The sequence below is a fragment of the Trypanosoma cruzi genome, genomic scaffold (assembly GCF_000209065.1).
Source record: "Trypanosoma cruzi strain CL Brener 1047053516031 genomic scaffold, whole genome shotgun sequence".
Taxonomy (NCBI): domain Eukaryota; phylum Euglenozoa; class Kinetoplastea; order Trypanosomatida; family Trypanosomatidae; genus Trypanosoma; species Trypanosoma cruzi.
This window is the reverse complement of record NW_001849265.1, coordinates 1-23,741: the sequence shown is the minus strand read 5'-3', so window position 1 is coordinate 23,741 and position 23,741 is coordinate 1. Positions and strand designations below refer to the sequence as shown.

At 47.5% G+C, this 23,741-nt stretch overlaps 15 protein-coding genes across 15 annotated transcripts, besides 30 other annotated features; all 15 read right to left on the bottom strand.

Annotated features, from left to right (window-relative positions):
* Positions 1–2,536: part of a sequence feature (heterozygous, Esmeraldo-like haplotype) that runs on past the window's edge.
* On the bottom strand, positions 268–3,570 carry Tc00.1047053507521.130 (uncharacterized protein; the record flags this gene model as incomplete). The annotated part of the gene is made up of 1 exon (XM_810792.1): positions 268–3,570. One exon carries the CDS (start codon positions 3,568–3,570, stop codon positions 268–270), a length of 3,303 nt encoding a protein of 1,100 aa, XP_815885.1.
* Positions 2,537–3,617: a sequence feature (areas merged during assembly that could not be assigned to a particular haplotype. This can correspond to areas where the two haplotypes were merged or to regions with more than two copies in the genome that were merged during assembly.).
* Positions 3,618–23,741: a sequence feature (heterozygous, Esmeraldo-like haplotype).
* Positions 3,633–3,689: a sequence feature (T-rich).
* On the bottom strand, positions 3,799–4,653 carry Tc00.1047053507521.120 (hypothetical protein, conserved; the record flags this gene model as incomplete). The annotated part of the gene is made up of 1 exon (XM_810791.1): positions 3,799–4,653. The coding sequence occupies one exon, from the start codon at positions 4,651–4,653 to the stop codon at positions 3,799–3,801; it is 855 nt and encodes a 284-aa protein (XP_815884.1).
* Positions 4,735–4,760: a microsatellite.
* Positions 4,842–4,867: a microsatellite.
* On the bottom strand, positions 4,865–5,491 carry Tc00.1047053507521.115 (hypothetical protein, conserved; the record flags this gene model as incomplete). Its single annotated transcript, XM_810796.1, has 1 exon — positions 4,865–5,491. The coding sequence occupies one exon, from the start codon at positions 5,489–5,491 to the stop codon at positions 4,865–4,867; it is 627 nt and encodes a 208-aa protein (XP_815889.1).
* Positions 5,501–5,549: a microsatellite.
* Positions 5,700–5,739: a sequence feature (AT_rich).
* Positions 5,773–5,805: a microsatellite.
* Positions 5,955–6,008: a microsatellite.
* Positions 6,209–7,465, bottom strand: Tc00.1047053507521.110 (pumilio/PUF RNA binding protein 5, putative; the record flags this gene model as incomplete). The annotated part of the gene is made up of 1 exon (XM_810790.1): positions 6,209–7,465. The coding sequence occupies one exon, from the start codon at positions 7,463–7,465 to the stop codon at positions 6,209–6,211; it is 1,257 nt and encodes a 418-aa protein (XP_815883.1).
* Positions 7,515–7,565: a microsatellite.
* Positions 7,568–7,588: a microsatellite.
* Positions 7,651–7,672: a sequence feature (AT_rich).
* Positions 7,735–7,758: a microsatellite.
* On the bottom strand, positions 7,764–8,621 carry Tc00.1047053507521.100 (hypothetical protein, conserved; the record flags this gene model as incomplete). The annotated part of the gene is made up of 1 exon (XM_810789.1): positions 7,764–8,621. One exon carries the CDS (start codon positions 8,619–8,621, stop codon positions 7,764–7,766), a length of 858 nt encoding a protein of 285 aa, XP_815882.1.
* Positions 8,773–8,796: a microsatellite.
* Positions 8,837–10,015, bottom strand: Tc00.1047053507521.90 (hypothetical protein, conserved; the record flags this gene model as incomplete). Its single annotated transcript, XM_810788.1, has 1 exon — positions 8,837–10,015. The coding sequence occupies one exon, from the start codon at positions 10,013–10,015 to the stop codon at positions 8,837–8,839; it is 1,179 nt and encodes a 392-aa protein (XP_815881.1).
* Positions 10,028–10,057: a microsatellite.
* Positions 10,281–10,315: a microsatellite.
* Positions 10,320–10,351: a microsatellite.
* Positions 10,367–10,428: a microsatellite.
* Positions 10,517–12,166, bottom strand: Tc00.1047053507521.80 (hypothetical protein, conserved; the record flags this gene model as incomplete). Its single annotated transcript, XM_810787.1, has 1 exon — positions 10,517–12,166. One exon carries the CDS (start codon positions 12,164–12,166, stop codon positions 10,517–10,519), a length of 1,650 nt encoding a protein of 549 aa, XP_815880.1.
* Positions 12,250–12,270: a sequence feature (AT_rich).
* Positions 12,375–12,403: a microsatellite.
* Positions 12,512–13,096, bottom strand: Tc00.1047053507521.70 (cyclophilin, putative; the record flags this gene model as incomplete). The annotated part of the gene is made up of 1 exon (XM_810786.1): positions 12,512–13,096. The coding sequence occupies one exon, from the start codon at positions 13,094–13,096 to the stop codon at positions 12,512–12,514; it is 585 nt and encodes a 194-aa protein (XP_815879.1).
* Positions 13,274–13,323: a microsatellite.
* Tc00.1047053507521.60 (hypothetical protein, conserved) lies at positions 13,475–13,954 on the bottom strand (the record flags this gene model as incomplete). The annotated part of the gene is made up of 1 exon (XM_810785.1): positions 13,475–13,954. The coding sequence occupies one exon, from the start codon at positions 13,952–13,954 to the stop codon at positions 13,475–13,477; it is 480 nt and encodes a 159-aa protein (XP_815878.1).
* Positions 14,167–14,202: a sequence feature (T-rich).
* Positions 14,312–14,334: a sequence feature (AT_rich).
* Positions 14,494–15,234, bottom strand: Tc00.1047053507521.50 (proteasome beta 6 subunit, putative; the record flags this gene model as incomplete). Its single annotated transcript, XM_810784.1, has 1 exon — positions 14,494–15,234. The coding sequence occupies one exon, from the start codon at positions 15,232–15,234 to the stop codon at positions 14,494–14,496; it is 741 nt and encodes a 246-aa protein (XP_815877.1).
* Tc00.1047053507521.44 (hypothetical protein, conserved) lies at positions 15,551–15,859 on the bottom strand (the record flags this gene model as incomplete). Its single annotated transcript, XM_810795.1, has 1 exon — positions 15,551–15,859. One exon carries the CDS (start codon positions 15,857–15,859, stop codon positions 15,551–15,553), a length of 309 nt encoding a protein of 102 aa, XP_815888.1.
* Positions 16,009–16,046: a repeat region.
* On the bottom strand, positions 16,088–17,443 carry Tc00.1047053507521.40 (hypothetical protein, conserved; the record flags this gene model as incomplete). Its single annotated transcript, XM_810783.1, has 1 exon — positions 16,088–17,443. One exon carries the CDS (start codon positions 17,441–17,443, stop codon positions 16,088–16,090), a length of 1,356 nt encoding a protein of 451 aa, XP_815876.1.
* On the bottom strand, positions 17,739–18,122 carry Tc00.1047053507521.30 (hypothetical protein, conserved; the record flags this gene model as incomplete). Its single annotated transcript, XM_810782.1, has 1 exon — positions 17,739–18,122. The coding sequence occupies one exon, from the start codon at positions 18,120–18,122 to the stop codon at positions 17,739–17,741; it is 384 nt and encodes a 127-aa protein (XP_815875.1).
* Positions 18,205–18,245: a microsatellite.
* Positions 18,339–19,859, bottom strand: Tc00.1047053507521.20 (kinesin, putative; the record flags this gene model as incomplete). Its single annotated transcript, XM_810781.1, has 1 exon — positions 18,339–19,859. The coding sequence occupies one exon, from the start codon at positions 19,857–19,859 to the stop codon at positions 18,339–18,341; it is 1,521 nt and encodes a 506-aa protein (XP_815874.1).
* Positions 19,859–19,890: a microsatellite.
* Positions 20,771–20,793: a microsatellite.
* On the bottom strand, positions 20,997–21,998 carry Tc00.1047053507521.10 (hypothetical protein, conserved; the record flags this gene model as incomplete). Its single annotated transcript, XM_810780.1, has 1 exon — positions 20,997–21,998. One exon carries the CDS (start codon positions 21,996–21,998, stop codon positions 20,997–20,999), a length of 1,002 nt encoding a protein of 333 aa, XP_815873.1.
* Positions 22,861–22,888: a sequence feature (AT_rich).
* Positions 23,301–23,556: a mobile genetic element.

Here is a 23,741-nt window from a genome sequence, read left to right as displayed (position 1 = left end):
TCCGCGGCTAATGGCTTTGCTAAAATAAACGCACTCTTCGTCATTACATCACATATATATATATATATGGGCATAAAAAAAAAGAACGTCACACAGGCAGGTGGAGAGAGCACCATATAACTATAGACATAACATTCATTTCATCAGTACGTGAATATTCAAAACAACACTAAAAAATATCAATCGATATATATAGATATAGATATATTGTTTTATTTACGTGTATGATCAATTTCACCCTATGTATATATGTCGATAATGGTGTCACTAACTGCTAAATTTGCGATACTCTCCGCCCTTCTCATAGGCTCGCCGTTCCTCACAAAGTTGCCACTTGTTATAAACCTGCCGTAGCTGTGCCTCACGGCCCCTGCACTCGTTTTCCATGTCAACAATGTCGCGCTGCAGCTTGAGGACTGAGTGGGTGATGCCATCTATGCTGCTGCGCGCTTCTTCAAGGTTGCCCTTCATATCAAGTCGCCGTTGTTTGATGGATGCCGCCCGCTCTGCCAACTCGAGACACTTCACTTCAGCATCCTCCTCGGCAAGGCGCGCCTGGGCCTTTGCTTCTTTAATCCGCTGTGCGAGAAAATCCTGTTGTTTCTGCATTTCCGACATTTGTGTCTCCATCAGCTCCCGTTGTGCCCGTTCTGACCGGATACGCTCGTGTAACTCATTGTGTTTTTGCTCCAGGCTCTGCAGCACATTAGCGGAGGCCTGTGCCAATTCAATAAGGGCAATGTTAGCCTCCCTCGTCCCTGTCATCCTCGCACGCCAGCGGCTCGGGTTTTGATCATGGCCCACTGTTGTGAGCCGCATCCGAGCCAAGGCAAGCTGCATAAAAGAGACCCATTGACGTTTTTCCTCATCACTAGGGGTGCGGAGATAAAAAACGTCGTTTGATTCATTCACGGTAACGGCAAAGTAGTGATAGCGACGGTCTATGCAATTTGGGTGCGTCGAAGCATCTACGCCTGATATTACCACACTGTTCCTTGTAAACACTTTGTATCCCTTTGGCTTCTCACTGGTGGCGCTCGTCTCATAATAGTGCATTCCCTTGTCGTTCACGCGAAAATACCGCTTCTGCCATTTCACACCCATGCGGCGGGTGTCGGGTGAGAGCTTCTCCAGGTATCCGTCTTTCACCACTGTCTCTGAAAACAGCTGCAGGTATTGCGGCCCTACCGGCTGCCAGAGCGCCTCAAACGACTGTACAACACTCTCCCCGCAAGCCGTGCAAAGCGTGCCGATTGCCTGACCAAATTTATTGCCAAGCGTTACCCGAATTCGCCGTTTGCCCCCTCTTATTTTGCGTAATTCAACTGTTGTTGGTGAATCGAGAGACCTGTGCTCCCCCGTTATTGTTGTTGAAGACAGTGTGGCTGTTTGTGCGCAATCCGTAGACAATCCATCGTTTTTTGCGGAATCACAGTGCGTACGCAAAGAATTATCCTCATACTCGTCATCAGTATCGTTATCATTATTTGTGGCGTCTTCGCGAGAATGTACAAAAAGTCGGTACCAATACTCCTCGTCACGCGGATACGCTGCGGCCTCATCGCCGCTGAATTCGGCTGACTCGTTGGCAGTGTATTCGTCGATAAGAGCGCGACCGTTCACAAGAGTCATTGGTAGATGCTCGGCCCCATTCACCCTGTCATTACCACCGCCATTATTATCGCCGTTATCACTCCATGTCTCCTCTTCGATGTGGCTTCTGTCAGCATCGATACGACGGCGACTGAAGAGGCGCGTTAACGCCGTTGGGGCAGATCTCGCCGGCTCTGGCCCCAACTCTCGCGTGAGCTGCTCAATGAGTTCCTCCTCGTGGCCAAGATGATCGGCAACCAGCGAATTCACTTCCTGCAAACGTGCCGGATTGTAGCGCACAAAAAGACGCCGCAGTCGGTTCTCGTAGTCCCCAAAAGTCGCCCCCACAAAATCTAGTAGCTGCTCCTCTGGCATAAGAGTGTAAAAGATATTTTCCGCACCTCTCCCGGTCCCAACAAGCCAATTAGCAAAAAGCTGCCGTTCCTCGCAGTCGTTGTTATCGTCACCCCCGTCCGAAACAAACCTCTTCTTCGTGTTTTCATTCCCCGCACTTCTGCTGTCCTCTGTCTCGTAATCCCCAGCTGGCTCCGGACCATACACCGCAACAAGACTGTCGATAAGCTTATTCATACCCTCCGCCCCAGCAGCCTCGATAAGAGCATCCATACCGCTCAACTTCTCCGGGGCGTACATAGTAAAGAAACGTGATAAACGCTCCCTGGACGCAGTGGCTTGTGACGATGGGGAGAAGGACTCAGCCCTCAACTCTTTAGAAGCAGTGGTAGGCAACTCACTTATGGCATCAAACAAATAGCGCTTCTGGCACCACAATGCCAGAAGCACTTCCTCGTAAGATACCTCAGCCGCACGCAAGATCTTTTCAATGACGTTCCTTGTTGAAATGCCTTCAGAATGCAAACGCTTAACATCTTTAACGCCACTCGGCGGCGGCTTTTTTTGCTCCAAAAGATGCGATTCATCCCGTGAAGGCTCCGGGCCGTACTTCCTCACCAGTGCCTCAAACATCTGCTCCTCCCTCCCCCTGTATGTCTTCAAAATGCCGTCAACTGTGCCAAGCTTCCCAGGATTGTACTTCCGCATAAAGCGCTCAAGGCGCAGCCGGACATCTTCGGTTTCTTCAGTGTGTACAGAGGAGGATTGGGCGGTTTTGGCAGAAGCAGCGTCAGGCAACTCATCCCGTGAAGGCTCCGGGCCGTACTTCCTCACCAGTGCCTCAAACATCTGCTCCTCCCTTCCCCTGTATGTCTTCAAAATGCCGTCAATTGTGCCAAGCTTCCCAGGATTGTACTTCCGCATAAAGCGCTCAAGGCGCAGCCGGACATCTTCGGTTTCTTCAGTGTGTACAGAGGAGGATTGGGCGGTTTTGGCAGAAGCAGCGTCAGGCAACTCATCCCGTGAAGGCTCCGGGCCGTACTTCCTCACCAGTGCCTCAAACATCTGCTCCTCCCTTCCCCTGTATGTCTTCAAAATGCCGTCAACTGTGCCAAGCTTCCCAGGATTGTACTTCCGCATAAAGCGCTCAAGGCGCAGCCGGACATCTTCGGTTTCTTCAGTGTGTACAGAGGAGGATTGGGCGGTTTTGGCAGAAGCAGCGTCAGGCAACTCATCCCGTGAAGGCTCCGGGCCGTACTTCCTCACCAGTGCCTCAAACATCTGCTCCTCCCTTCCCCTGTATGTCTTCAAAATGCCGTCAATTGTGCCAAGCTTCCCAGGATTGTACTTCCGCATAAAGCGCTCAAGGCGCAGCCGGACATCTTCGGTTTCTTCAGTGTGTACAGAGGAGGATTGGGCGGTTTTGGCAGAAGCAGCGTCAGGCAACTCATCCCGTGAAGGCTCCGGGCCGTACTTCCTCACCAGTGCCTCAAACATCTGCTCCTCCCTTCCCCTGTATGCCTTCAAAATGCCGTCAATTGTGCCAAGCTTCCCAGGATTGTACTTCCGCATAAAGCGCTCAAGGCGCAGCCGGACATCTTCGGGCATTTGAATGTCTTTCATATTGCATAAAAAAGCAACAAGTTCACCTTCTTTTTTTTTGTTGGTCACTATGAGATTGGTTTAAAAAAATAAATTAAAAAGACAAATAAAAATAAAACAGTAAAAAAAAAAAAAAAAAAGGGAAGATGCAGGGAAATAATAAAAGAGACAATCGAATCGGGTAGAAATTTGTCAGATGGTAATTAAAGACGCCGACTCGTGAGTCAACATATTGAAACCCTATTGACATCAACTCTCAAATATTCCATCGGCAGAAATGTCAAGTAGAGCCTCGAGTAGTTCGGCACTCTGAAACTCCTGTTTGTATTGAAGCATCTCGTGCCGTGTTACCCACGCGTGGTCTTTCAGCGTCGGCTCAAATTCAGAAAACCTAGGCCGTCCCATCAGATAAGTCGCAGCATACATAAAGAGGCGAGTGTTGTCAACATTATTCGACACCGTCGCCTGTGGCGCGTTTGACCACACATAACAGTCCAGGGCATCGCTATTGTGCTTCGCTATCGCCCTGTCTACGCCCATGCGAAGTGTCTCCCGATCCTTCAAGGCAGTGTACGGCACTGTCCACTTGCTGCTCGCTGCGTCCTGTATGATGAGGTAAAGATAATCATCCATCTTGCGATGAATCGAATGGCGCGAAGGCGGGGTAGTGTCGCTGAGCTCTGAGGGATTCCATAGATCCTGCGGTGTCACCCGCCTCTCCGGCTTGTAGCGTTGCAGCACCACACGCATGGCATCCTGGTAGAGATCGAGGCCAAAAAAGTTACCTTTCGTCTCGCGCGGGTCAGTGCGGTTCATGACGTCGATGGAGAGCCCTCTCTGACCCATGAAGTGCGTGGCAGACTCCGACGCCTCGTGTCTACAGTAACGCTGGTGCTCACGTTCCAGTAGAAAGCCCATCTCCATCTCAAGTGGGTGCGGTGTGTGTTTCAACACCGGGTGCCGATGAAGGAGATAACCAACTAAAACACCGGTATTCGAGCCCGGCACCGTGTCCCCTCCAGGCATTTGTGGTATTATTGGCGTACGGTGCTGCGTGTGAAAAGAGCGTCCGCTCAGGCGCGGCTGCAGCGTCATAAGCCGCATGTTTGCAATAACTTCTGCACCAGCAATGAAAAAGTGGGAGAGCCCCCTTTTTTGTTGTCGTTTTGTTGATAGCAAGTGGCCAAAAATAAAAATAAAAATAAAAATAAGGAAACAAGAGAGTCGCAAAATGCACACACATGGGCGTATAATACACACGCACAACCGTAAACGGCTCACATACAAATACGCATCACCATCACCATCATCATCATCAACGCTGCTGCTCATCACATCCTCGAGACTCCAACGCGCCAATTCTTGCCTCCAATTCCTTCAGTCGTAGCACCACCGACTTCATTGACGTGTGCAGAAGCATTTCCAGCTGTCGCATCCGGCTTTCAACTGTAGACGCGGCGTCAGCGACATGGCCGTCGTGGCCACCGCTTTTGTCGCCCGGGCCCACGGAGTCAAAAACAAGAGATAAAACCACCAAGTCAATAACGTCTTTTGCCTTTCGGGCAAAAAACTTCAGCTTCAGCGTCTGTCCAGCGACCGCATTACACTCAGTGTCGTGAAGAAACAAACCTGCCGCAACGGCAACCCCCTTGTGCGTGTATATGGCGGTCTCACCGACATGGACCTCCAAAACACGCGCGTTGCTCAAAACAACCAGATGACGCAAGGAATTTTGCAGCTGCAATGTCATCCATGGGGCTGCGGCTGCCTCATTTTCGTCATCGAGCACCACTGCCGTCGTATTTGTATTCCCATCAGCCCTCGATGCGGCAACAGCCTCTGCATGCATGCGTGCAGATTGTGCATCTTGGCAGAACACAAGGTTTGGGGGCGGGCAGTCGTGGCGGTGCTCCCGCCAGCTGCATGTCACAGTGCCGTCCATCTCCCTCAGAAAAAGAAAAAAAAAAAAAAAAGAAAAAAAAAGAAGAAATAAAAGAAAAGTTTGAAAATAATACACAAAAAGCCCAAGTGAAGAGTAGCAGAAATGTGAAAAGTTAAAAACAACAAAAACACCTTCCAGACAGTGACGATGGCAATCAACAACAGCACGTGTATCCAAAATAATGCACTGCACTGCAGCGAGATGCAGGTAATAATAATAATAAAATAAATAAATAAAAAATAAAAAAAGTGCTCCGCCTCCTGGTACTTTGTAATCCTCGCTATATATATATATATATATATATATATATATATGTTTTTTTTTGTTTTTTTTAACACGGTGGGGAGTAAAAAGAGTGCTTTAATCTATCCCACTCCCACGCCTCTACACACTCGGTGCATGCGCACCACAACACACACAAAACGACTCTAATTAATCTATTACCATAATGAAATACACAAACATATATATATATATATATATATATATATATATATATATATATATATATATATATTGCGTGTGTGTCGGCGAAGTAGTAAATGGCAATGACAAGCGAGAACAAAGAGCAGCAGTAAGTGGTAGAGAAAGGAAAAAAAAAGGAGTAGCAGAAGAAATGCGTTGTAAATCCAAATGCGCTTCCTGCTCGTCCTTGTATATGTTTCCGTGATATGTGTTTATTTCCTTCCATCCTTCCATCCTCCCTCTTCTTATTCCTCACTCATCCATGAGCGGAGCTGCACTACCACCGACTTGTGGGGCGGGTGTAACTTGTAGCGAGCGCACCAACCCGCCATGCAGCCTGTTGCCAATCTTGTGACCGTACGGGCTGGTGTGTAGTAGCGGCCTCACACGGCTTGAGACCTCACTGAACTCCTCCAAGTCATTGGACGAGTCGATGATCGCCTGCAGAACAAAGTTACCAAACCCGTCCTGCATAAGACATCTGAGATTACTTGCGTCCATGACAAGTTCATCCACCACTTCCTTGCGCGCCACCCCGTCGAGTTGCCATACAACTTTTTCAATGACATTGGAGGCAAACTTGTTGCATGAAAGTGTTAACCAGTGTCCCGCAAAGTTGTGGCAGACAACCGACACAAGAGAGGCATGGTCCATGTGTTGAAGCAGACACTGCACCACGTAGTTGCCGTAGCAGTTCATCGTGAGGCTTGGCAAAACTGGAAGTAGCATCGAGATAACGGACCGCCGCTGGTGTGGTAGAGAATTTTCAATGGTGCGAATGACGGCGATGCATCCCTGTTGTGAGACTGCCAGTTGTTGACCGCTTTGTGCAATCGTCGTCACAATTGGTGTAAGGGCCTCGCTCTTATGGCGCTCAAATATGCTTTGCACAACGCGGCGGGTGTGCTGCGAGCTGACAGCCAATTCAATTATTGTCTTCGGTGCAAAGTGCGGCAGAATCGTTTCCAACAGCTCGGTTGAGATAAGTTCAATGAGAGCACGCACAACGTGACATCCCTGCTGATCAAGCGCGACAATGTTAAGCTGCGGAAGAAGCTCGTCAATAATGATCTGCACCTTGTCCGTATGCTGCAGGCGGAGGACCGAGACAAGAAGGTGGCGGCCAGTCACTGTGCATGCCGTCCGCGGAATGTTCCCCACAACAGCAAAAAATTGCTCCAGTAAGTTGCTGCTCAAAAGAGCCAATTCCGCCCCACTAGCCTCTCGCGCAAAGCAATTGTTGTAAACCTGTATGGAGCTATCGCAGCTAGTGTTATTAGAGGAGTTCAGCTGCCGTGAGGTGTTAGTGGAGCTGCACGATGTAGTCGCTGACTGCGACGCATATGGGTTGTGTGTGTAGCGACGAATTCGTCCAGCCGTTATCGCACTGCCTTGTGTGGTGGCACTGCAGTTGATATCCGTCGATGTCCGCGGTGGGAGCACCTGCTTCAAATAAGGGCCACTGAATGCCACGTGGTCATTTGGGTCGTTTGACGCGGCCATGACCATTACCTTCCAGTATTCGCCCTTGCGGGCGATGTGGTAAAGAAGTATATTGAAAAAAATAATAATAATAAAGAAAAAAAATAGAAAAAAAAAAAAAAAAAAAGCTTTGTTTTTGTTTTTGTTTTTCAATGTATAAAAACCTCTGCATCAAAATTGTGTAAACAATTATATATGTATGCGTGTATATCTTTTTTTTTTTTTTTTTTTATACATTGTAGATACATATATATATACAAACGGGGAGGATTGTATATTGTCGTCACCGCTGACTCTTTTTTTTTTTTTTTTTTTTTTTTCGTGGCTACAGTGGTACCAAATAGCGGCCGCCTTTACGTCGCGGGGTAATACTCCTAGATGGCAAGGCCGGTGAAGAACGCCTGGTACCGTCGTTGACTACACCGCGCGGGAGTGGTGGTAATGGGGCAGTTTGTTGAGTACCCCACGCGGAAATCAGCTCCATGGCGTCAAATGTTGGGAGAGATGTCACATTATCACTGGCAATTGCCGCCGCAGTCGTATTGGCATTGCTGTTTGGGGAAACTGCTCGGCGCTCTGCTGTCCGCATGCTCTGCTCACGCTCCAATGAGCTGATGTGCATGAGCGCTCGCTCCCGCGTAACGGTGTCAAGTCGGTTTGTAATGGTCATCGCAAGAGCCTTCCAGCGCGAACGCTCAAACGACAAGGCCTCCATCTCCTCCTTCAGCCGCCTACAGTCCAGCTCCGTCTCCCTGTAACGCGATTCGGTAAAGTTCAAAAGGCAGCGTGTCGTGCGCAATTCTCCCTCCATCTGCTTCAACCGTCTGCAGCATTTGAGAGCCTCCGCCATCCGACAGTCCCCTTTCTCAACGGCAGCCTCCAGCTCCGCGCACTTTGCTGTTGTCGCATCGCGTTCGCTGGTCAACTGCTCCACTAAGCGGCTAAGCCGCACATTCTCTTTTTGGTGCAGAGAGGCGTCCTTGTCACAATTCCCGGTAGCGGTAGCAGAGGGATGTGCCACCTCATTGGATGCGGCAGCCTCAAGTGTCGACAGCCGCGACTTCATGGCTGTAATCATCTCGCGGAGGGTGGCAATGACGCGTTGCTGCTCCATAATTGTTTTGATGGACAAGTCGGCCCCCGTGTCGGTAGACGGCCCCGCATTCTCCACTCCATCGTTCATCTGCTTGTATCCACTGCAGCAATGCCAGGGGGTGGAAAAAGAAAAAAAAAAAAAAATTACCACAATGCACCCACAAATATTGAGTTGAGCACACAATATATTTTTTTTGTGTACTCTGTCTCCGTGTATCGCCACAGTGGACGCATACAACAAAAAAAAAAAAAAAAAAAAAAAATTTTCTTTTTTTTTTTTAAAAGGAAATGTCAGTCACACACCTACCGGCATAGCGCAATAAGGAACGCCATGACCTCAAAGGAGCCGCGCTCAATGGCCTCGCAGAGCGCCACCACATCTAAAAACTCCTCGTTACTGCATCTTTTTTCCAGCTGCCTCACATCCTCGGAGTATTGCAACTTCCCCCGCAACGGCGACCCCTGCGATGTGCCGTCTGCATATTGGTTGGCAATAATGCTTACGGACGGAAGTGTCCAGCCATTTTGGTAGCGCACACAGATGCAAAAGCTAAACTGCGTGGCATCATCCACAACACAGAAGGTGGCACAACGTACCGACACGTCCCCGCCGTTACCACATTCCCCAGGGTAATTCGTCGCAACGTTGACACTAATGGGCCGACCAAAGACAGACGACATCATGCAGACCAATTCAAGAAAATGCAAGGGCTCACGCAGCGAAGCAAAGAGCGCCCGCTCGAGCAACGGAATGTAATCCATAAAGCTCGCACCGCGCTGCAGAGTCGACGAATACCGCGGCATTCGTCGGAATTTTACGCAGCTTGTAATGAACGACATGAAGGAAAGTTCAGTGGAATTATTGGACTCCCCCAGGTCCATTGCGATGCGTTCAGACAACACATCTACGGGCGCATCGCGACTGTTGGCGCAGCAACTAATGATAAGTGAAATCTCCACGCGTGAAAATTGCGGCACGGTATCAAGGCGCAGCTGCAACACCTTCGAGTACAGCTCCACCACGTTTGACAGGTTGCGTCGCACACGCGCCCTCTCCTCAAGCAGGAGTGGGATGGCAAGTGTGATGTACACGCAACCGTCAACGGCCTGCACAACGCCCTCCACGCGGCGACCATCATCGCTGACAATGCTGCTCAGGTACACATCGTACTCAAAGCCCATCGTCTTACTATGGGCACGCAACGCTTCGGGTAACTCGCGTGTACACTTCTCCGTGTAACCGCGTTCAATCCACCGCACGAGTGCATGCACTCGACTCGAAATGGAATCAGCCGGACAAAAGCACGGCTTTGTTGCAAATTCTAGCCATGAGTAGTCAACAATGCGCTCCCGATCACTGGTGGAATTTTTTGCCACGTCGCAGATTACAAAGTCCAAGTCTGCCGTGCCCTCCATCTCAAAGAAGTACGCGTCTAGCATGTGGCGGCCAAGCACGTAAACAGGAACGGGAGAATTGCACATTTCCGCACTGTCTTTTCTTCTTTTTTTTTTTTTTTTTTTCTTGGGGTAGAGAAGGAAAAGTGTTCGTTTTTCTTCACTGATGATGTTGTTGCTGGCGTTGCGCCTTCGACGCCGGTTTATCCTCTCCGCCTACACCATGCAAGAAAGGAAAAAAGGAGAATGAAGAGGGAGAGCGAGGATAAACGAGCATGAAAGACGCATCCGATTGTTAATTCAGTCATTCTCCCAGCAAAACACACACACACACACACCCTTCTTGCTATTCATAAATAAATAAATAAATATATATATATATATATACTCCTTTCTTTCTTTCTCTTTTTTTTTTTTTTTTTTGGAATTGAATTAAAAATATATATATATATATATATATATATATATATATATATATATATATATATATATATATATATTGTTTCCTGTATTCCACTTCTCCTCGTGATATTCTCGCCACGTCTTGTATCCTCCTACCAAACAAGAAACACCACATGACCGAAGTACTTACAACACATTCAGCAGGCCTGTTTGCGATAAGTCCATGACACCCCAGATGCCACCGTAGGAGTCGTTGTGGTACGCGCGCACAATCGCCGCAAAAATCAGCAATGCCTCAAAGAGGGAGTTTACACCCTGATGTGTCGCATACGTCTTGTCATCTGGTCCACTACGATACCGCACGTAAAAATACGGCTCTCCGGTATCACCAACAAATATTGCCAGGTCTTGCTGTGGGTTCATCGGTTGATGTAAAAACTTCACGTAGTTAGCAAACCCATCAACGCAGACGCGAACAATATGGATCAGCAAATGGGCGTCTGTGGGGAAGCCCTCCCGCCAGACGTCCGCATCGCCGTGGTTGTGTCTGTATGAGGCCAGCGTCTTCTGGGACGCAAAGGCGCGCAGTCGCTTGATAACATACTGCCGCTGCGCCTGCTGCTCTGCGACCGATAGAGGTGACGCCGAAGGAAAGGTGCCGGATGGATCGAGTTTAGCCTCAAGAGAAAGTCGCTGGTCAAGATGAAGGATGACGTCAAAATTCTGCACATTCTGCGCCTGACCCGCAAGTTTCTGCCGTTCGTTCAATAGAGCGTCAAGCTTACGTAAAACCGCGGGTGTCGTTGACGACAGCAGAGTCGGGAGACCAACGCCAACACCCGCTGAATTGGATGGCCGAGGTCCAGGGATAGTCTCGTGCAGACAATGTGTGGTGTCAAAAGAACTGATCTGACGTTCCGCAAACCAGCGGTCGCAGGCGGCTGTCTCCTCCACCAGTTCTTGGCAGAGATCCGATAGCCACCTGCGCGCCTTTAGAATTGAGCGCTCAGCACTGAGAATGCCCAGACCAGCCCACTCCGTGTCCACCGGCTGCGCCGCACTCTGCTTCTCGGCGCCACCAAGATACTGTACACGAATGCCGTCCGACGGACCCGCCGCGATGCCGCCACCCACTAGCGGCCCACTGAACACACTTCCCGCACCGGGGGCCGATGAAGTGACAGCAGGAGCGGAGGGCGTTGCCGTGGGAAAAGAAGCAGCGGCAGCAGCCGTGACAGTAGCCAGCGGTGCCCCACCACCATTTTCGCTAGAGGATTCCTTTGATGAAAGAAATTGGTTCAACTGTGCCTCGGTGCGGATCGACTGCTGCTGTTGAGGCAGATGATATTGGTTCAGTCGCAAATGGTGCGCGCTCCCAACTGCGGTGGTGGTAGAGCCATCCGCCTTTGGTAGAGCGCCAAAGATAGTTGATGCAGGGACAGCAAGCGATGAGAAGGATTCGGACCATCCCTTTACCCGATGTCCTCTTTCACCAGCAGCGCGAGAACCACGTGAAGGAGGAAAAAAGTTGCGACGCACGTCCGCTCGTATCGTCAGAAAGACAAAAAAAAACAAAGAGGCCGTAAAGACACATCCAAAGATGCTGCACACACGCTCTAATCCATCATCTTCGACAACTTCAACAAGAACATCATCAACCCAGGTATGTGAGACCGACTTTGGGTATATCCACGCCGCAACACGTGCTGCCAAGTACGAAAGCGCACTAGCAAAGATGACAAGCTTGAGATGAAAACGCTTTGCCTCCCTCCCATATGCCTTTGCTCGGCGCTGCTGATCAAGCCCAATCAGCTGGTCGCTGTACGAAAGACGCATCTAGCCTTCTATCAATCTAAGCACGCCTATGCTTCCCACAATCTATGTAGACAAAAAAAAAAAAAAAAGGCCAAACCAGATACAAAAAATAAAATAAAATAAATGCCAGCTAACTTGCTATTCCCAATTTTTTTCCGCTTCTCCCCCCTCCTCCAATCCGCATTTTTTTTCATTTTTAATTTATTTCTATTCCTTCAAAACAAAACGCAAAAAAAAAAAAAAAAAAAAAAAAAAAAACTCATTTCGAGTGCATACCGATCCTTAAATGCGTATGCGAAAGCTGGCACATGCATAGGTAATTATTTCCTACCCCGTCTTTTTTTTGTTTGTTTGTGTGTGTTTTGCCTACAGTACTCCACAGTCATTAATTTTCACTGCCTTATTTGGTTTGTCGTTCAATCCCGTCTTGGTGTTTTCCACTTTCTTCACAACGTCCATCCCTTCCACAACCTTTCCGAAAACAACGTGCCGGCCGTCAAGCCAAGGCGTGGGCGCCGTGGTCACAAAAAACTGAGAGCCGTTTGAATTGGGCCCCGCATTTGCCATGGAAACGGCACCGACAAAGTGCTTGATTTTCAGGTTCTCGTCGTCAAAGCGCGCACCGTAAATGGACTTCCCACCCGTCCCGTCAAAGTTCGTAAAGTCACCGCCCTGAATCATGAAGTTACGGATGACGCGGTGAAAGATGGAGCCCTTGTACCCAAAACCGTTCTCGCCGCTAGCAAGCTGCTTAAAGTTCTTCACGGTTTTGGGTACGTCATTGCCAAAAAGGCCAATCACGACACGACCCACCGGCTCATCGCCGATGGTAATGTCGAAGTACACTTTATCCGTCACTACCGGGTCCGCTCGCGCAGAAACAGCCGCGAAGAGCATTAGCAGCAGCAGCAGAAGCAGCTGCGTAACCTTCGACAGGAGCAAATATCGCATGAATGTAAGCTGCAGTAACGCTGGTAGATTCTGAAAAGAACATTTTAAAAAAGGAAAGAAATAATACCCATTAGAATGCAGCAACAAGAAAAAAAAACGCCCAAGAACACCGCTACAGAGAAAATATTTGTAGGAGAAAAAAAAAAAAGGCAAAACTCACGCAGAAAAAAAGCAAACATATATATATATATATATATATATATATATATATATATATATATATATATTCTTTCACGCCGTCCACTTCAATTCCAGAAAAAGAGGGTGAATAAAACTCATGGAATAATCACAATTTACTCATATTTTACATACATTTGGAGGCATTACATATATATGTATATATGTATGCTCTAGGACAGCTTTTTGGCGATAACCCCATCACTTTTCCCGCGCTTTGGTGGCCGTTTCGCGGCGCAAACGATCTCGTACGGCCATGAGAATAACGCCAAGCAGGTTTTTTCCGCTCCCATCACCACGGTCACCCCAAAAGTCATCGGATGTCGTGTGGTCAATTATAAGTTTATCGCCTGTCTCCAAAAGAAGGCTTCGCACAGCCTCATTCTGCTTGAATTTCATGTAGTTACCAAGCAGCATGACGTCAACCTTCACTCTGTTCCAGTCCTCACGCTGACTGCCCGTCCGTTCTGCTTCCTTCACAAGACGGTCCAACTCCCAGACAGACGTTGCCGACCGCAACGCCGCTGTAACTGGTGCGTCGCGGAATCGTTCAGTAAGAAAGTAGTGGTGGACCGATGGGTATTGTTTGTGTCGAATAACTATCGGATGCGGTGACAGCGGACTAAATACTCCGTACGGCACCTCATGCACGTCGTGAAACCGCACTACGCCCTTGTTCATGCGTAATACTAATATTCTTCAATTTTAATCTTTATCTATCCTCCTCCCCTTCCAAAGCCCCACCCCTCCCTTTTTTTTTTTTTTTTACTTTCTGCGTGTGCGTATTCTTCTTCGGTGGCACTTGTGTGCCAGCTGCCCACTCCTTCACACCCCCTTTCAAAGGATGTTTCCACGCACAAATTTTCTCGTTTTTTATGTGATTAAAGAGTTAGAAAAAAAAAAAAAAAAAAAAGATGGAAGGAAAAAAATTCAATTTTCCAGTTCAATGCCGCTGCATGTCTTGCAGGCGTGGGATTTGTAACACTCGTAAAGAATCGTTACCATAAAAATGTTGCAAGAGGGGTAGCATACACAGACTATTAAAAAAAAAAAAAATTTAAGCATATAACAATTTAAAAAAGGCAAAAAAGAGAAAAAAAAAACACATTTTGAGGAACTAGATATTTATTCCACCCATTTTCTTTCTCGTTTATTCCCCTAAAAATGTAAATACAGCACCTCTTTTACGCAGATATGAGTTTCAGTGCCATCTCTATTTCTCAGTCCTTCCGTAATTCGAACAGCTCGCTCCGGATGCCATCCGCCGTGATGATGTGAAAGCACACAGCGTCGCCCGTGAAGATGTCACGCTCTGCCGCTCCAGTAAAAGCGTTCTTAAGCATCTCAAGGGTCTCTGTCATGCTGAGTTCAGCAGGGGCCTGTTGCACCATGTGCTGGCGCGTCAGCAGGCAGTCCATGAGCGGCTCCACGAAGCTGCTCGCAGACCCGGAAGTGCCGTAGCGGAAGGGTTCCGTCGATCCAACAGGGTCATAGCTGTAGCACACGCCAGCGCCCTTTTCGTCAAGGCCAACAACCATATTAAACGTGTAGTACGGAAAGAAGCGTCGCTGATACAACATGGTGGAGGTAAGCTTCGCAATGGCCTTCGTGGAAGGCAACTTTCCCCCGTTGTTATACTGATACCACTGAATACGATACTTCAGCATCTGCTGAAGCTGGAGGCGGTCCGCCTGCATACCTGTTGACGCAAGAAATGTGTGCTCTGTGAGCTGAAACAACTTTGTGCGGTCATCACGAGCGTGGATGCAGAAGTCGCCATTCAGGCGCGTGTCTCCACCCAAAATGACGTAATTTTTGCCAGCAATGGCAGCAATTGTGCCGCCGTTGTCCGCATAGGGAGACCACTGCTGCTCCTTCACTCCCTGCCGCGGGAGCGACAACGTCGAGTCCGCCAACTTCCTTGAAAAATGATGCCCATACTCCATGTGGTCCTCAATCATTGGCTATAGGTGCGTTCGCCCTTATTTTATTTTTCTTCCTTTTTTCAGGTTTTCTTTTTTTTTCTTGCTTTCCCTGCTTGCTGTTGTGATTCTGTGGAGAAGCGAAAATAGTTGGAAGGGTTGTATACGTGAATGCGTGCGGACATGTACAAGAATGACAAAGTGGATCATGCAAGGAGAAGAGGCCTTAGTGGGTCAAACATTTCTCACTACCACCGCCGTCACAGCCCTGCTAAAAACAAATGCACACAGACACACGCAAAAAGAGAGGGAGAGACAAACAAACAGAAACAGAGCAAAAAAAAGCTAAACAATTTCACACGCGACCGATACGATGGGACACTTCTTGAACCTCGCGCTCCTTGTCAGAAACGCGCTGTCTGTAATGTTCACGTGCTGCGTCACAGGCAGGACACGTGTCGCCGCGCCCCAAGATGCGCAAAGTTTGTTGATAGCCCTCAAACAGAAGCAGCGCCGCGCATGTTGAGGCGGTCAAAAGCCACATGCTGTAGTTCTGCGATCCCTCACTAAATCCAAAGTCACGCGTATTGAAAACCTCCCACGGTCTCTCACGTGGTCGGCGTGACTTTGGAAGACGCACAAGCAAAAGTGCTGTCTTTCGCATCACTAAAAACAAACAGCACCTTCACTTGCTCTTAAATGAAATAAAAGAAAAAAAAATTTTTCAGAAGGAAATTCAAAGAGAAGAAGAGGCATTTGTACAGTTATGTGCACACGCATACACAAATATACGGTGTGTGTGTATGAAGGCAGGAAAAAAAAAAAAAAAAAAAGAGAGAGAGAGAGAGAGAAGCAATAATTACGATATGCAATCACACCAACAAAATAAAATTCAAGACTGATTGTAAAAGGGTAGAGTTTCAACAAAGAAATGGTGGTGCGAATCGTCCGCAACTAGTCGCTCACATGCAGCGCGAACGGCGCCCGCAGTATCACTCCGCTCAAACACCATCAGCGTGCGCTCTTCAAAGGCAAAAGGCGTGAATAGTGGGCTGTAGCGTTCGCCTGGTGAAATCTTTGACAATGGCTGCGACGGTCGCTTTGGGTTAAAAAAAAGGACGCTCTGCAGTGGATCTCTTCGGCCCTTGCCTTGATGGATGACCACCAGATCGGCAATAAAGTCGGATTCGGCGAATGGGCGCGAAACCGACGCACAGGCAAGAATGTCTGTCGACAATTGCTGCAGCCAAAATGGTGGGAGCTCAGCCTCAGGGTCAAGGGTGCGAGAAAAGACCAGACGGTAGATGTCGCGTGCGCGAAGTCGGGCGATAAGGTTATGTGCCGGCTGCAGTTTTTCGTCCGAACTACTCTCGATTGCCTCCAGCACCCAGTCACCCAGTTTCAACAGAAGTACATCATCTGCGGCGCACTCAAGGAGCGTGTGGCCTCCAACCACAAAATGCGGCGCAGCCAAATGGAAGATGTCCCCAATCATATGTCCAATTGCTTTGACGACGTGGTGCTGGTAAACATTCTTATGGAGCTTCGCGCGCAGCGTAAAGAGTTCACACAGTGAAAGCGCTAGCTTCTCCTCAAAAGCCAGTTGCCACTGGCCATCTTCACATACCAACCGAGCGGAGTTAAAAAGTCGGTTGACGCGCACATCGACTGTCGGTTTACCAAAGCAGCAAAGAGAATCGCGTATGAAATAGTCAAGCTTATCCACGTCAATGCCACTACGTTTGTTGCTAATGATCTCCCCGTACTTCGTTGAAGGGCCACAGCGTCCTCGCATAAGAGCAACAACGTCCTCCACTTCGTCAATAGGTAGAAGCGTCCTCAGTGCTCGCCGCGTGATGCGTTCGGACATGTCCTCGTGATTAAATGGTACACCACATCGCGTTGTGATGACATCTTCAAAAAGGTGTGAGAATGGGCCGTGCCCAATGTCATGAAAGAGGCCGGCAAGCATCGCTTTGTCAATGTCATTTTCGCCAATGCCCAGGTCCGGTTGGCGGCGTTTTATGCTCATTAGAAGGTTCCGCGCCATATGTGCAACACCGATGGAATGCTCAAAGCGCGTGTGCACAGCCCCAGGGTACAGAAATGAAGAAGCGCCCAGCTGCTTCAAAGAACGCAATCGTTGAAATGCCACCGTGTCCACCGCCTGCAAAACAATAGGAGGCAATACAACGTGCTCATGCACACGATCCAACAGGGTGGTTTCACGCAGCCGCCTTCGGTGCATCTATATCACAAGTAAAATAAATAAATTCAGGTGCTATCATCGCAAAGTGACAAAAAAAAAAAAAGAAATTCCATGCACAAAAAATAAAAATACAAAGCAAATAAGTAATAATCGACGGGGCGTCCTTTCCATTCCATTCTCACCCCCATCCTCCCTCCGCAATGCCGTTCACTTCCTCGCTTTAAAAACACCAACACGGTTGATCACAAAATGCATTTGCCAGAATCCCTTAAGAAATGTGCTTTTCCGTCATTTCTAGCAGAGAAAGAATAACACAAAGATCAAGATGCCCTTATTACTTCCCCTCAATTACCATGTCTGGGATAAAGTCTCGAATCGGGTATTCCCGCTGACACTGTTGGCACACAAGCCTCCCATTTCGCACTGCCATCTCCTGCACTACGTGATGAATCGCCTTGAGGTCCTCTGATTGGTCGGAAAGATCAACATCTTCTAAACTCTTCGGCAGGTGACTCGCGGATTCTAGCAGATCCTGCTGCCCATCCTTCATGGCATTGAAGGCTGCTAAAATAAAACCGTAATCCATGCGAGCAAGCATCAGGCGAATAAAGGCGGGGTTAAATTCACTGGGCAGCACTTCCACCTCCACGTCCCGTAGCTGCAGGGGAAACGATTGGCACTCAATGCAGCAAAGAAAATTATGCGTCAGCAGCCGCATTTTATTTACCGCCAAACAAAAAAGTAGCCTTATTTCACACCCTGTTACGCAAAAAAAAAAAGTAGAAAAACAAAAACAAGCGAATAATAATAATAATAATAATAATAATAATAATAATAATAAGGCACAAGCACATATTATAGAAAAACAAATACATAAATAGAGCAACAGGTACAAAAAAAAAAAAAAAGTAGTTTTAGCAAAGAAAGGGTGTAATCACGTCCAAAATAAGAGATTGCTTTTTTTTGGCACCGCGCGAAACCCAAATTCAGCGGATATTGCCGCTGACGAGGACACCATTGACGACGGTGAGTGCCTCATCTCCGGCGGCAGAAGTCGTGGTCGTGCCGCAAGGTCGCATGTGCTTGGAAGACGATCAAGAATGCCCAACGGCGTTGGGCGCTGTACGGATTCTCTGTTGCTGTGCACATGCGACATTTCTTCGCGGCGGGTGGCGTTCTTCAAGAGCGGATTGTCACTAATTGAAGTATTTTTTGCGTTCTTTGCAGGCGCAGGGGTAGATGTCACCGTCACCTCAGGTTTTTTTTGTTTGAATTTTTGAATAAGAATCTGGTCAACAGCACCCGTTTCAGACAAGCTTAAAGCACGCCGAAGAAGAGCATTTTCATTCTGCAATTGACGGATTTCCATTTTCAAATCGTAAATTTCCTGCTGCGTTGCGTCAACACGCTCCACCGGCCGTGACCGAATCTTTCGCGCCCGCTGAACAAAATGGATTGTGCGCAGCGACTCTTCTACAAACCGGGAGGAAGGTGTCACACATGCCACCAGGAGAGTCCGACAGCCCCCCTCAAGAGTATCCATCAGCAACTGCGTCAACACGCTCGAGCGATAAGGAATATGATCTTTCCGACTCAGTGGGTGGCATTTGGAAAGCTTTTCAATAACGTTCCCAAGAACAAAAAGAGAGCGATTAATGGATTTGCTGTCATCACCTTGGCTGCCTGTGTCCCTCAGACGTTCCGACCCAGCAAGGTCCACAAAAGTGATTTTGCCATGACGAGTGGGTCCATCCCCCTCTGAAACTTCTACGTAAACCGTGAAGAGCACATGCGAGCGACTGCTATCGGCGTTCAAAAAGTGTTCGGCCCGCTTCCGTCTAAACAGTCCCTCCTGTAGAGCCAAAATAAAGTCATCAGCGTTCAGGCACTCCACAAGCATCAGGTCTTCTACAAAGAAACTGTTGGCGTCTCTTGACCAACGGCACCTAAGTCCTTCACTCCCATTCAAGAGGTCGTTGATGCGTTCGTTGAATAATTCCAGGTAAGAAACCTTTAATTTAATTGTCATTGATGCGTCACCGTTAACAGTCATAAGTCTATCACGCATTGTGGCTATATATCGTGCTGCAGCAAACTGAATCCCGTCCCGTGTCATTTGTCCAGTATCCTCTAACTCGGCTTGTCCACTCATGGTGTAAGTTTTACCGCTACCTGTTTGTCCAAAGCACAGCACAGTGGCAGCCTTTCCCTCAAAAACCGCATCACACATATCCGCAATCCCTAATCCAACAAAGACGCCCTGCTGATTCACCTCTGGACCAAGGCAATAATCCATTTCAAAAGTATGCAACTGATTTTGAGTGCCACGGTTCACACGAGTAACAACCCGAACATTCGTTCCACCCGGAAGCACCGAAATATTGGCGTCCTCGCCGCGCTCTCTCTCTGTTGGCAAGAGCGGCCTCACACGCAACGCAACCTTCACCTGCTCCATTTTTTTTTTCTTTTTTTTTTTTTTTTTTTTTCCTTCTTCAAGTAAGTGTATGTATTTCCTCTTTATTTGCCAAGGAAATTGTTCTCTAAATAAGTAAGAAGAGTAAAAGAGCACAAAAATTTACTACAGCAAATATGAAATGAGGGAGAAGAAAGTGGCACGGTAAAAAAAAGACCCATTTAAGATGTTCTATAGTTCGCATGGGGAAAAGTTAAATCGTGCAGAGGTTTACCTCTCAAGTAAATTCCTTCAAAGCTCCTCTTTTTTTTTTTTTTTTTTTACATGGTCACGTCCATTTATTGCAGCTGAGTCATATCTTTTCAAAGGTTTTACACGGACCCAAGAATCACAACGACCTGTGTTTAACTCGGCAATGAGTAAAGGGTAATGTCGAATGCAATTAAAGGCAAAAAAAAAAAAAATGTGCCTCTTCCAACCGAGCAAATATAAAAAAAAAAACGCGAAAATGGATTTCAATGATCAATCGCTGAGCTAAAAAATAAACAGAATTCAAACTGAACCAAGATCCATTAATTAAAAATCGAGCCATCCAGCATATTTACCCCAAAACTTTTTTTTTTTCTATTACGGTCAAGAAAACACAGCTTCTTTAAATCATTACCCCACATGCCATGTAAAAGAGCACACCTATAAAAAAAAGACTCCAGGATGCACCGTCGGTGTCTTCTGCTAAACCAATGAGGCAGAGATCTTCAGCGAAAGCCGGAAACGGGTAAAGCTGTAGATTTTATAGAAAAAAAAAAAGAAAAGAGAAACACGCGGTATAAGATATTCTGAATTTCTTTTGAATCATGTCCCTTTTCAAAGAATTGAGCCCTTCATGCCTTTGCCAGAAACTTCTAGTCCAAAATAGATGTGGGAATCGGCTTTTTATTTGATTCCCACATCCGTTTCTTTTTTTTTTTTTTTTTTTAAGGAATAAAAAAAATCCGGAAAATGGGTAGCAAATATATATTTCCAGAAGTAAAGTCAGAAGCCCATAAATAAAAAGGCTAATAACATAAACAGTGTCGACACTAAAATTAAAAAAAGAATTGTTTTCAATGAGACGTTCGCAAATACATAATTATCACCTTCACACCTGTTTCCCATTCCACTAGTTCATTCATCGACTGCTCAGAGCGTTTGTGGAGAAGATGTAAGACTCAATTTTTTCTCTAGAGCTGTAATACGCTGCAAAATCCGTTTCTGTCTCTGCGTTAGGTCAGCTTCCAGTCTTTCATAAGTATCTTCAACCGCCCTTTTGCTACCGTCATTTTCTATGAAAATTTGCATTTCGTCCTCATTCTGTTTGGTTTTTCGCCACAATTCTTCCTTTATCATTGTCTCCTCGTATTCATTCATTAGCAATGCCAACTCTGTTCCGCGTAACCTTTTCAACATATCATTTTTTGTAGATGGTTCTGTTGAAGACTTTTCTAACGCGCTGTAAAGACGCAAGGGGGGAGCAATTACCGGCAGTTCAGTAAAAACAAAAATATCATTCGGTGCTCTTGTCTCTCTTTGATGGCAAGCAAGATATGCATGTAACGAAGCATGCTGAATGATTCCATGAAGAAGATATGTGCAAAACGGCCCCACGCCCTCTTTTGTCAAATAAATGTTTTCACGAGGAAGCAAAGCTGTAGCCTCCACCTCCTCAATAGCCACCTTGTCCGTCGCCCTAATACCTTTTTTGTTTAAATTCTTGGATGAAGGAGGAGGCTCGGTTGCAATTTCATCAACAGGAGGTGTTTGCCGCCACTTCCAGCCCTCTTCAATTTCAGAAGAAACAAATTTCATCAATTCACATCGCATTTCCTCAGTATCACATCCATTTTCCACAACGGATTGAAAATGATCCATCCACCTCATAAGATGTAAAACCTGAGAAGGCCCATACTTCTGATCAGCGCAAAAACGAAGAAAATCTATTCGTAAATCCAAAAAAATTTGGTTTTTAAGCTCAATCATGTAGTCTTCAGCCCCTAATGCTTTTGCTGTCGACATCACAAGCGAGGTTTCATCGCGCTGTGTGATATAATGAAGCAAACGCTCAATAAATTTTTCATCTTGAAATGAAGGTATCGGTGCAGTGACATTCGTAACCACTCCCTCCGGCCTTCCTCTTGAAGGCATTTGACCGATGTGAAAGGGTGGTAGAAAAAGTAACCAAAACTAAAAATGAAAAAAAAAACCACTTATGTTAATGAAACAACAAAATGTACAAATAATTTTAAAAAAAGAATTCAAAATAACAAAGCCACAAACAACAAGTAACAACATATATGCACAGCAAAAACAAACCTAATAATAATAATAACGATATGTTATACTGTAGCGTTACTTTTCATTTAATTTATTACGACACAAGGTGAAAAAAAGCAACATGCCGCCGAACTCCCCCAATCGAGCAGCAGCGTCACGGGGTTGTGCTTTACGCTCTCCGCTGCAGCTCCGTCTCCGGGCGACGGGGCTCTCTTCCACATCTCCACGTGGCGGGGCGGACGTGCACTGCGATGGCGGCCGGCGTGCGGGCCATCATATTTATTTGAGGAAACGAGAAAACACGAGCAAAACGAAAAAAGAAAATGCGCGAGCAGCGTTTGGCAGGGTCGTGGTGTGCACATGGCCCGTCGACCCCGCACTCGCGAGACGCAGCACAGCGATAAGAATAGCATCGTGCAACTGTTGCGCTACTCCTCTCTTCGCTTCTGAAAAACGGACGATGAGTATATTTGTTTTCTTGTGCCTGCGATGCGTGGCTTAACGGACATTTGTGCGCTGGCGGAATGAATTTCTGCGCAACCGCGTGGTGGCGAGGTGGTCTGGAGGGAGGAGACGAGTCCCAGCACCGCATGCACCCACGTGCGTCTTCTGACGCGGGCAGGCGATGGGAAGTCGCTGTGACCCAATGGGTGCGGGAGTGTCCGTGACTGCTGTGCAGAGGGCGGGGACGAGCACCCTCGATGCGGCGTTCCACGCAGACAGGCCTCTCTTGTATATTATTATTATTATTATTTATTTTTGGCTTCGGGGGAATGGCCGGGCCCTACGAGTGGGCGGCAAAACTGCCCAGCCGCGTCCTCTTTTCTCCGCCTATTGGTGTGGAGGTCGTGCACGGAGTGAGTTGCGGAGGCTCGCCCGACGTGATCCTTCTCGCCCGACGCGGGAGGCAACTGAAAGAAACACTCGGCACCTTCTTTTCGTCAGTCATGAATGGTTGTGGGGGTGAGGAGTCGTGCTGGGCTCGCCGTGGACCACGGAATGCATCCGTCGCAGCCATGGCGGCAGCAGGACGGGAGCACTAGGTGTCTTTATTTGTCTTCTCTGTCCTGTGCTAGAGAAGATTGAGTTGAACTGTTTTTGCTTTTTTCTCCTGCGACCTCTCTTCACTAAGTATGCGTGTCAATGCGTAGATGGGTGCTGGTATTTTTGAGTGCATGTGAGAAGGGATGCTAGCGAGAGGGCTGGCTGCCCAATTTAATATATTTCCTGGTAAACCGTGGGAAGTATTTCCGTGTGATCCTTTTCCTATCTTATGTTCCTTTGAAAGGCCCCGACGGAAGGAACCGATAACGGCAAGACGAATTTTATTTATTTGTTTTTATTTTTGCCATCCACCCTCTTTGATTCCGACCTTGCGGCGGGGTCTTGCGGCTGGAGGGCCCAAATTCTTCCAACTCGTAAGTAATAAATATCCCCAATCCGAACACACCGCACCGTGGCACGAGGGTGGCTATCCGAACATATAGATGTGGTTGGGACAAACATTGAGGATGTGGCGAGGCCGCTGCCTCTCCATCGCCCTCTTCTTTCCCGTCCTGTTTTATTTATACGTATCAGTTCAGGATCCGGCCCGCAGCCCAGGCGAACATTTTT